Source organism: Macrobrachium nipponense, chromosome 16, assembly GCF_015104395.2.
Source record: "Macrobrachium nipponense isolate FS-2020 chromosome 16, ASM1510439v2, whole genome shotgun sequence".
Taxonomy (NCBI): domain Eukaryota; kingdom Metazoa; phylum Arthropoda; class Malacostraca; order Decapoda; family Palaemonidae; genus Macrobrachium; species Macrobrachium nipponense.
The window spans coordinates 55,712,223-55,724,617 of NC_087209.1; the positions used below are offsets into that span (position 1 = coordinate 55,712,223).

Here is a 12,395-nt window from a genome sequence, read left to right on the forward strand (position 1 = left end):
ATGGACGATATCAAGCTGTATGGTAAGAGCATCAAGGAAATAGATTCCCTACTCCAGACTGTAAGGATTGTATCTGGGGACATCAGGATAAAGTTTGGAATAAAAAATGTCTCTTGGTCAGCATACAAAGAGGCAAAGTGACAAGGACTGGAGGAATAAAGATACAAATGGGAATAGCATCAAACACATAGATAAGACAGGAATAATTTCTATTATAGAAACGCCAAGAGATGAAGGACTAGATCAGGAAAGAATATATGCAGAGACTTAAGGCGATACTCAAGTCAAGATACTCAACGCCGGAAATATGATGAAAGCCATAGACACATGAGCAGTGCACTACACCAAGAGCAAGTACAGACAGACTATACATAACACCAAAGGAGGGAGGGAGAGGACTACTATACGGACGGGAGAATGACAATCAGAACGGAGGAATGGCATAACAAACCAATGCACGAACAGTACATGAGACAGACCAAAAAACTGGCCAGCGATGAAACATGAATGACTACAGAGGGAAGAACTGATCTTATGCCGCTAACAGCGGCACAAGATCATCCCCTAAGAACCATATACGCATGCTTAAAGAACGATGGATGGAAGTAACATCTCACCCATATGCAGGAAGTGCAATATGAAAAACGAAACCATAAACCACCTAGCAAGCGAATGTCCGGCACTTGCAAAAAACCATTACAAAAAGAGGCAGGATTCAGTAGTAAAAGCTCTCCACTGGAGCCTGTGCAAGGAACACCAGCTACCTTGCAGTAATAAGTGGTACGAACACCAACCTGAGGGAGTGATAAAAAGCGATCAAGCAAAGATTCTCTGAGTCTATGATATCAGAACAGTTAAGGTGATACGTGCCAATAGAACAGATGTGACGTGATTCACAAAATCAAGAAGAAAGTATCTCTCATTAATGTCGCTATACCATGGGGCACCATAGTAGAAAAGAAAGTAAGAGAAAACATTGATAAGTATTGAGACTTGAAAATAGAAATAAGAAGTATTTGGGATATGCCGGTGGAAATTGTACCCATAATCATAGGAACACCAGGAGGCACGATCCCAAGATCACTCAAAAGGAACCTGGAATAACTAGATGCTGAAGTAGCTGATTCTAGGAGCACATTATTGTGCTCCTAGAATCAGCGCACATAGTGAGGAAAGTGATGGACGCCTAAGGAGGCAGGACGTAACCCGGAACCCCAAACAATAAAAACCAGCCAGTCGAATAGGATGGCTGTGATAGAAATAATAATAATAATAACAATAATAATGATAATAATCATATATAATAATGGTAATAATAATAATAATCTATCAGGTATTTGGTGGTTTGGCAGCCCTAATACTTAGAGTAGTGTGCTGTAAGAAAACAGTACTTTCAGGACAGAACAATCTTAGGAAAATATCGACAGCTATTCTTGCAATATTTTGAAACAAAACTGATATGCCTTTAAATGTAAAACTCACACACACACACACACACACACACACACACACACACACACATATATATATATATATATATATATATATATATATATATATATACATACACACACACACACATATATATATATATATATATATATATATATATATATATATATATATATATATATATATATATGTGTGTGTGTGTGTGTGTGTGTGTGTGTATTATGATCTTAGAAGTTTTGCAAAGTTTGTTAGTGATGTTCCCACGCGGTTTGAGTAGACCGAGATTACGTAGTGATTACTGTGTGTGTGTATGTGGGGGGGGGGCAGAATTTCGAGACCTAGTGCCGTTCTAAGGCAAATCCTTGACAACGTTGGTAATAAGTCACCATTAGGTGTTGTAACTAACAATATTTTAGTTTTGTACTTCGTGTTGTAATCAGCTCAGATTCCAAGCGCTGCCTAATGCTCTTAACAAACTTTACCTGGTGTAACAAGGGCAAAATTACTTAGACATATCAAGCACCAAATCCGATGTAGTACCTAGAAAAAAATATATTGGGTTAGTATTGGGAATCTTAGCTCTTACTGCAATGCTGACTATCTACCGTAGCTTAATCTTACCGTAGCTAAATATCTTGAAAAGTACCTCAAATAGAATTTTTAATTTCTTCGCAAAAGTTTATCTGTTATTAGGGAGATAATGCTAATATTTATGTTGACAACAATAATGGTAAAACATAGATAGTAATTTAAATCCTAAAACCAAACATCGGATAATCTTGAAAATAAAGAAAATGAGATAAAAGGAGATTAGAGCCGATGAAAATTTTGAATGAACCTGTAACCAGTCATAATGGAGGAATAGTATGAAGAGGAAAGTTTTGCTTATTTACAAGAAAGAAAACAGAAAGAAAGAGCAAGTATGAATGTTGTATTGTGAACTAAGTTATCATCGGCGGTAAATGAAAACAGCAAATTTGATGCCCACGGAATGCCGACAACAGTGGCCCCATTATTTTTGGAATGAATATCTGGGAGAGACGTTGATCTTGGCAATGTAACTAAAATTGACAGGTTTAGAATACGCCGGTGATTCCCAAAGCTTGGTTAATAGAATACATCATATACCAAGCGAGATGGAACTCCATTTGAATTCGAGAAAAATAGAAGTAATGAGTTTTAGGGTCTTAAATAATCAGGATCAATGACTTACATCACAAGTTCTCTTCGAATATAATTTAGTGAAAAACTGTAAAATACAAACTAGACAATGCCCAGGCTGCATAAGATTAGAAAATCAAATGGACTGACTGTATGCAAAAGGTTCGTATTGTGCGATCTGCACTGCTGCATGAACGTGAATCCTGGTTGACAATGATCTTATGTTTTGGACATTTTGTCGATTCAGGAATAAAACTCTAAAAGGAAGATTGGGGCTCAGAGGGCGGGACAGTGTGAGAGATGCTGCCATAAGGAAAATGCTCCAAGTGCCTTAATCAAGCAGATGAGATCATTATGAACGGACGAAGGAGATGATGTGGGTTCCGGAAGAGTTAGGGTTCACACATCTACTGCGATGAAATGGAGATTAGTGGAAATGAAAACAGGAGTCAAATCAGAGCGCAACTCGTGAGTGGAATGAAGGCGATGGCCAGGAAAATGAAACAGGAACCGAACTATATTGGAGGTTATGCGGTGCTGGTTGATATACATATATATATGTGTGTAGATAAATAAATAGATATATGCCGATGGATTATGAATTGACTTTTTTTTAAATTATTATTCCCTATACGAACAAGTTCACTTGCAAGTATCGGGCATTACATGGGCAGCGATGGGCGAGAGAGAGAGAGAGAGAGAATTATCAAGTAAGATACCTGCCGTGATGGTCTGCATGGTCCTCTTTCCTTTGCCTTTCCTCCATAGACTAGCAGACTAAATGATCAGCGTGGGAAGCATTTTGGGAGGAGAAAGCAACATTAATGAATTAGTAATTACGAGAAGGTCAAGACTCGATTCAGGAAAGTTAGTTTTTTTTTTTTCCAGCGTGTTTCAATAAGGCAAAATTGTCAAGTCTTCAGGGTTCACTCGACATGAACGTGAAGCCCAGTTCGTACCTCGTTCAGAATCTGCATTCAAGTAAATGACTATATGTAAATATTTACACATCCATAAATGTAATATACATATATATATATATATATATATATATATATATATATATATATATATATATATATATATATATATATATATATATATATATATATATATATATATATATATATATATATATATATATATATATATAGATTATATAGATATATAATATATATATATATATATATATATATATATATATATATATATATATATATATATTTCAATAGAAAAATGAAAAAGTTACATTTTAATTAATCCTTTGTTTTCTTTGACACAATACTTTTCTTCACTCCGTGAATTTTCATTTTTTACGTGTACCAAGTTTTTCATTCAGAACGGTACGAAGGAGTCTCTGTGATAGTTCGTCTTCAAGTTTTTGCATGAAGTTTTATTGCTGCAGGTTTGTGAAGAAGAAATTTTAATAATTGAATTATTATAAACATGAAAGCTGCATGAAAAATCTGCATCATATATGGCGAATTCATAGAGAATGTATGAGGTCGGTCAATGGCTAAATACGGAGGGCGATTTCGTAGCCGTTTCTGTAAGATAATTTTCAAATTTTCACCTTCAATTTCAAACTAAGACTTTTTATATCAACGGACAGAAAAACGGTTAACAAAACGTGCAACATAAGAGAAGAAAAGTTTCTGAAATCCATTACCTTTTGTGCTGGCTGCTGGAAAAGTGGTAGTGTATTACAGGAAGGTGGTGCTGGTTGGCTAAACTTTGGAGGCGTGAAAGCACGGGTCAGTTCGGAGAAAATGGGAAGTCCATATCCTTGAGTCCAGCTGTAGGCCACAAATGGCAACATAGATGCCAGACACACAGACAGGAGCATGGCGCCAGCTGCAGCTGCATCATATGAAATCACCATTAATACGAGAACTGAGAATGGTGCGGTGGTTGGGTGAGTTCACTTTATAAAATTCAGTTGTAAATGTATATTTATTTTATTTATTACATGAACACCTTATGAATTTAATGAAAGTTCATATGGTCTCTTCAATCTCTGTCTGTCCCTCCCCCCCGCCACCCCCTCTCGTTCATATATTATATATATATTATTCTAAGTAACAAGCTCATGACCGTCTTACAAAAGAATCTTTTCTTCTTCGTGTAGGTCGATACTTGTATTGAACTGAATGTTCAAGGCAATTCAAATGTATTCTACATCGGAAACCTTCCTAGATGGAAGGACTGATCATGAAACTATATTTATTCAGTGAATCATCCCAAATTACACCGTGCATTGTTCACTGTCAAAAAAATTCTAGTATCAGCCAATAAATGCCTTAAGGATGCCACGACATGCCGCTCTGATATGGAGCCACTTATCGTGGCATACACATATTTTGATTTTGCTGCACTGTGGTGAGATGACAAAATGTCAGTTCAGGAGTGTCGTAACGAGATCTATCGCTTAAGGTCACCTTGAACATTGGTCGCGCCTATGTTCATGCATGGGCGGAAGTAGGTATACTTCGGAATCTGGTTTTAGTTAGAATCTCCTGGGTGGGGTTCTTCGCTATGTATAACGCCATGAACCCTTCCAGTGCAATGAACTTGTTACGTATTAGTGACGTCTTCTCTCTCAAGGGGAAGGTCTAAAAAGTTCGTATATGAGTGCGTAGATTCTGTTCCCCTATATTTTGGGAGCATAGCACCCTGGGCACTTAGAAGCGGCCTGGTTTTGGAATGACCATGTTTCGTTTATGAGTGTGATTAGTCTTTTTGTAACTTAAACATTTGTTTCAGAGATGTCCTCTTTCATGTGACTTTTGTTCCAGGAGAACTAATTTATATTATTTTGGTTTATTTACAATTTATTTATCTGGGATTTCTTTTTTTTCCTCTCTCTCTCTCTCTCTTAGACGGATCTGGAAATGGAGTGGTGCTGGGAGACATTAATGACTTTTTGATCACCTTTCTTCTCACTGATGTCTAGTTATTGTAGTAAAAGGGGAGCACGGGTTTGGTCCGATCCCCAGGGTTATTTTGGTTTCACGTTTTTAATTATACCTTTTATAATGGTGAGTTATTTGGGTCATATTAAGTTAACCATTTTGTTCTTTGAGAATTTGATTGATCTAGTTAGTCCTTTTGTTCTTTAGTAAATAAAGTTTGTTGTTTTCCTAATTTGTGAATCTAATTTAACGACCTGAGATAATTGTGATATGTGGGTTGCGTAGAGGTCGATTTGTTGGTTGAGAGAGAGAGAAGAGAGAGAGAGAGAGAGAGAGAGAGAGAGAGAGAGAGAGAGTGCCTGAGGCTAGGACCACTGCTACCAGAATACCTCGAAGAAGTAAGTTTTACATATCGCATCCTCTCTGATGGTGTAAAACACACACACACGCACACACACATGTATATATATATATATATATATATATATATATATATATATATATATATATATAAATGCAACTATAATAGCCACAATGCCCTCTTAACTTTTTGAATTCTTTGCTCTTTTTTTGGATACACTTGTCACAATAAAGCCTGAAGATCCAAGTTCAAAGAAATTTGAAGAAATTGTTATGTCCGGTACTGGGAAACGAACCCAGGTCCCATAATCACAAAGAGGTCACGTTGCCGACCTGACCACGAGAAGGATTAAAAGTCTACTCCCTCTCATACATACATTTACTTATCGTTTTCAGATATACTTATTTGAGCTGGAATAGACCCAGCCTCACCATAAAAGAGCACAGAATTCATGAAGTTAAGAGGGAATTGTGGCTATTACAGTTGCATATGTATCTGGTGAAAAAGTGACCAGTGGATTCTATATATACATGTTTATGTATGCATCAGGAGGAACAGGATAGCCAGAAGTCGTGGTAATATTGGAGACATTATTATTTCTTAAATTATAACAGAAGCAGAACCGAGCTTTCGGGAATACATTACTTTTCTCCTCATCATTGTCACTTATCTATAGAATGACATAACATAAAAACAAACATTAGGAAAACTATAGATACTGACTGACTAGATTTAAAAGTATTATAATAGCCATAATTGACAATACATAATAATGAACAGTAAAAATATACGATGACAGTATACAAAAGGAACACAAAAACTAAGTTAACTGCAAATCAACATTAATACAAGAGCAATGAGTAACTAAGATATTACATAACTAAATAGAAATCGTCAAATAAAATAATTGGGCAAATGGATACCGAGAAGAAACATAAATATTCAGAATAATAATAATGGGAATGTAGTGCTAAATACCGGAAAACCTACTGTCCATGTCTGTAGTTACGTAAAAGAGTCAAGAGAAGATTATGAACGGAAGAGGATGAAGACGTGTGGGTTTAAAGAACTTTGTAATGTACAATGGAACTGAGGAGGTTTGGCTATTCAGTGTTGGTGATTGTTGTTCGATATGGAGGGATTAAAGAGGGAAGTGAATGGCTGTGTTTTGTTTGTCTAAGTATTTGGAAATCACTGTATTCTATGTGATAGAGGCAGGATATGGCATGGAGTCTTTTGGCACTATTTTTCTTTTTACTTAGAGTCAGACACCTAATTAATTAGGTGCTTGAGCAATTAAACTTGTAAGCTATACAGGTACGCATCAACTCTGGGAGAGCGAGCGAAACAGTCTTCCAATTTTATGAGGATAATAAAAGCAAATCTGAAGGCAACATGTGGCTACGGATGACTCAAGAGTGACAATAATTTACGTTTGATTAATACAGAGTTATGAGTGAAGGGCAGAGAAACATAAATTACCTATTTGGGTACGGTGCAAAGTACAGTTTTTGCCTTTGAAATATTGTCTGAAAATTCTTTAATGCTTCCATTGAACAGGTTCAAGGGATAACAATTATTCTTAAAATACGTCTCTAAAAACCTGACTTCCAAGCGAGTTATTCCAGTTGGAGTGAAAGGAAAAGGCTCTACGAATAAGAATTCTGCAAGAATTAACCTCGACCACCAGGTACAATGACTGAAAAAGTTCAACCCAAGGCCGGTAAACGTATTCTTTCTAAAAGTGCCAGTCTCAAACTTTTCCTCAGAACGAATAACCAAAATATGTGAAAAGGAAATGTGGCCATTACATTCTTTTTCCTCAGTAAAACTAATATGGGGATGAAAAAGAGTTGATAAAATCTTAAAACAACTGGGCGTGAAATTGTTCTGTCATCTACATATCACCTATAAAATATGGGTTTAAAAGTATTTGGGCTCTCATTCCAGAATTGTTCTTCTATGACTCATAAAAATATTAGCGACAGATTGTTCTGGGGGAAGCCCATGGCTATGACATCTGTTTGATAAAAAAAAACTTTTCTTTTAAAAATAAAATGTGTATCTGACAGAAAGTTCCAAGAGTTTTGGAACTTATTTCTGGTTTTGAAAACCACAGTGAATAAAAGTAATAACAACTGCCCAACCGAAACCCGACCCCCGAGATTTAAATGGAATGCTGGATATTATTGTATCTTAGTTCCTGCTAGTCAAAGCCGCCGACACAGGCCAAAACGAAGTGAAATAAATGGAAAAACTCTGCCCAAAAAAACGTACAATATTACCTGAGATATTCGTTTCAGAATTACTTTTTCTTTCATTTTCCAAAATATTTGCATAAACTCAACACACACACACACACACACACACACACACACACACACACACACACACACACATATATATATATATATATATATATATATATATATATATATATATAGATATATATAATATATATATGGTAGTATATACAGCACAAGCAACAACACACATATATGCAGGGGCGTAACTCAAGGGCACGACGTGTCCCGCCACCCCCCCAAAGTTTCAGTTAGGGGGGACACAGTATATTCTGTTCCTCCCAAATTAATAAATATTATGGTTAAATATCACCCTTCTAGGAAGACAGAGCAAGAAAAATGAAATTATTACCCCTTAAAAACAGTGTCCTGAAGTTTTCTTTGAACCTCTCAAGAAAATTTATATAAGATTGAAAGAACATTTGGTATATTATAATCATTTTAGATATTTATTCATTTAACTATTAACGAAATTCTACCTCCTTTGTATCATAGTTTTTGAACAGATAAAACAGAAAAGTTCCAAGGGATCTATGGTGCTTTGTTTCATGTATAAGAAAATTGTGCTCGTGATTTTACATATAAATCAATAACGCACAGCTAATGATAAATTCTATATGTGCTAGGGTAAGCGTGTCCACCAACTATTTAATGGCATCCATACATATGACATATAATTGCTTTCAGATGTTTAATGTTAAACCACCCATATTATTTAGTTTACCTGCCCTTGTAGGCCTTACATTGCCCCTAAAAAGAGCTAAGATTTCAAGAATTTTCGCGGGAGGGGGGGCTCACAGCGCCCCCTCACCCCCCAGCTGAACAGGCTCGTTTCGCTCGCCACCCACCCCATTGTCACACCCCCCTCCAACTTTTTGGAACCAGTTACGCTCCTGCACACACACCACACACACATACACACATATACATATATCTATATATATATATATATAGATATATATATAAATATATATATATATATATATATGTATATGTGTGTGTGTGTGTGTGTGTGTGTGTGTGTGTGTGTATTCAGCACAAGTAGATAGTGAAGTTTCCTCAAATCAAGTTACGCAACCCCTCTCTGTAATGCTATATGCAAGGAGATAATAAAAATTCTAATGGTTTTCTGATCGGCGCAGTCGACAAGGATAGGGATAATCAAGCTAAATATTCTTTTCCAGTTAACCTCCTGCAAGTCTTTTTTTTTTTTTTTTCATTACAACATATGTTAAGAACACGAGTTCTTTGAACTATATAGGTTAGAAATGAGGATTTTAAAAAACAAGTATTAAGGCAATGGAAATGCTTTTTGGCATCTACTTACCAAACTCGCAGGCTTTGCAGAATCTCGACAGATACTTGACTTCCTATGCCACAGAAGCGAGTGGAGGAAGTGAGGAGGCCATATGATGCGTAGACCTTATATATTCATCTGAATAATTGGATAATCATATGTTATGACTCAGATGACAGCTTGTTTTCTTCTAAAACTTTCATCGGGAGTGACGCCTGAATCTAGCAAAATGACTGCAATTCCATATTACCCTCCGATTTGGACAGCGGCAAAACCCAAGTTTTCAAGAGTTCCAAATAGCGCTTTTCAATTACAGGAGTCGGTGAAGGGAGCCCTGATAAGCATCAATCAGTTGATGATGGCATTTGTCAAATGGTGAACTTTTCGTTGCAATCCACACAAGATTAAAAGCATTGAAAAAATGATAGAATTTTCATTCCCGTAATTTACTCTACATGAAATGGCTGATTTGTTTCTCATATGGTATGTGTTTTCTACCATATTTTCTGTCTCCACAGATGTTCACATCTCTTAAAACCTCAAAATTCCTATAACGTAGTATAAATTTCGTCTCAAACAGTAAGAAATCAGCCTTAATTTTCCATATTACCTCCATACATGCATTCCTAAGTGGCCTATGAAACCTAATGAAATCTTTGCATATATATAACTGAAAATAACTTATATTGACCCCTTTATCCCTCGTTTTATCCCACTTTCGATATTATTTTTATCCTTTTCCTTCTCCCCCTTCATTTAGTTTTGCGGTTCCTTTTTACAAATGGAACCGTTCAGGTAACAGTGACGGCAAAGGATCCAAGAGGGAATTGTTAAAAGAAGAAGAAGAAAAAAAAACACTTTAGCAACAAAGAAGCCGCCGGTGGCAAAGACCATCTCATCCATTTAATAAAATAGCCACTTGAATCTCTGAAGGCAGCGGTTTTCGCCCTCTCCATTCTTTTACTTCATGCGCCTTACAGGAACGATTTTGTCGGAGGCACTCAGGTGAATTATTACGATGAAGAATACATACTCTGGTGATTCACATCACCTTCGGCTCGAACTGTTGATCACTGAACAGGCTCGTCTCATAACTCATTCGGTCATCTTATAGAACAGGTACCTCTTTAGTACGGAGTAAAATCCGACACAATCACAAAATTTTCAATTTCATTTCATTCATAAAGCTGTTAATTGATACTCAAATTCCCTGCTTCTATTTGTTTGTATTTCAGTCCACCTCCATATTATTCACTCACGGACGCAGACCGTCTTTGCGCTTGGTCTCCACCTTTGTTTGTGCATAAGTTTCCTGCTAATTAACACTTTCATTTTGGAACTCTTGAGTATCCCTTCCCTTTTCCCCTTTTCATTCACTTTGACTTTTTCTGATTCCAATGCTGTGCAATTAATTCAATCGAGTGAAAGAAGCTTGAAGATAATCATAATGTCTTCTTGATAAAGATACTTTATATACTGAATGTTTTCCATCTGCTTGCCATTCTCAGTAAATTTTCGGATCATAACTATACTCGGTTTTTTTCCATCTGTCCACCAGCCTATGGTGTTTGCGTATGGTAACACTGCATCCCGGTTATAATAATATCCTATTTCGAATATTAACGGTGTAATTTGCATACAGTAAATTATTAAAACACTTTTCAGTTGCAAATGTACTCCCAGATATCCTCTTATTTACCTAAAACTTACACATAGCGTAACTATCTAGAGCCCGGGACGCAGTGTTACCATACGCAAACACCACAGGCGGATGGACAGATGAAAAAAAACAATGTATAGAGTGCAATCTATCGTCTTAATGCACCTCTGCAACCTGGGTTTCCGAGACTAAGTCTGTGACAAGGATGATAATTTTCTGATACAGTTACCCAGGCCCTAATCTGGTCTTATTAGACAGTCATGATTTGGTTTGCTTCAATCAGAAAAGAATAATTGCTGTTGGTATAGCTCATTGTGCACATATTGCTGGGATGAAATCATCTTGTAACCTTTAGTGGACTGAGCTTCGCGTGCACCACTGCAAAGAAGATGAGTGTGAGTCACCATGGTTGTTGCAAAATATACCCTCGCAAATGGGTATTAACTGATTCATCTGATGGAGTTGGCAGGATGGCCTAGCCTATAGCACAGACTTTGGTCCCCACTCACACGACAAATGAAGATGGTAGCAAAATTTTACACAATTTTATTAAAAAAGTAAATATCTCATGATTGCTCTTACAAATTATTAAAGAAAATAGAATTCATTGACTCTTAAAGGCTACACTATCACCAAATCGACGACCAGGTGGTCCTTAAGGGATCAGTGGTCCAGTTATCTCAATTAACCATAAATCACATAAAAAAAAATCACTGGAAATAACAACACAGTAGTGTACTCTCGGAAGGGGGAGAGCGAGCCTCTCGGCCGGGGACGCCTTCTGGGGAACCACTTAGCCATTTTACAAACTCAAGTTTCACTCAATCATTATTTAATGTGACAGTTCAATACAAATTACATGATAAAACAAAATATGGAAGAAGTTCCCACGACTCTGTCAAATAACAGATTCAAGAGCATACATAAATACATCATACATGAGAGGAAGGACTATCGCCCCTGCTGCCAGCTTTCTTCTTCAAGATTTCGGATTCGGGACGTGGCGGATTTAAGTTGACAGAAAATGGTGTACACATTTTTTTACGACCTCCTCCGCCCCCTAGGAGATCAGGGGACCCGATACGGAAGAGGTCTAGACAGGTGAGGCAGGACGAGTGGGTCTTCCTGGTCGCGGCCTAGACTCGTTCACAGCGTTACAACTAGAGTCTAGCTTACAACAACGACATACAGAGTGATCATTCAACTTGTTGACCCAGAAGATAAGACACTCAAATCGCATGAATCAGGA

At 36.8% G+C, this 12,395-nt stretch overlaps 1 protein-coding gene across 1 annotated transcript in view; it reads right to left on the minus strand.

Moving 5' to 3' along the window:
- The window catches only part of LOC135195436 (uncharacterized), a 34,055-nt gene extending 24,450 nt beyond the window's left edge, over nucleotides 1–9,605 (minus strand). Inside the window, exons 1-3 of the mRNA XM_064221680.1 lie at nucleotides 9,517–9,605; nucleotides 4,283–4,473; nucleotides 3,333–3,390 (exon numbers count right to left, since the gene is read on the minus strand). Of these exons, the coding sequence (XP_064077750.1) occupies nucleotides 3,333–3,390; nucleotides 4,283–4,459 (235 nt within the window). The 5' untranslated portion in view covers nucleotides 4,460–4,473; nucleotides 9,517–9,605. The remainder of the gene's footprint in view (nucleotides 1–3,332; nucleotides 3,391–4,282; nucleotides 4,474–9,516) is intronic.
- Between the last annotated feature and the right edge of the window lie 2,790 nt (nucleotides 9,606–12,395).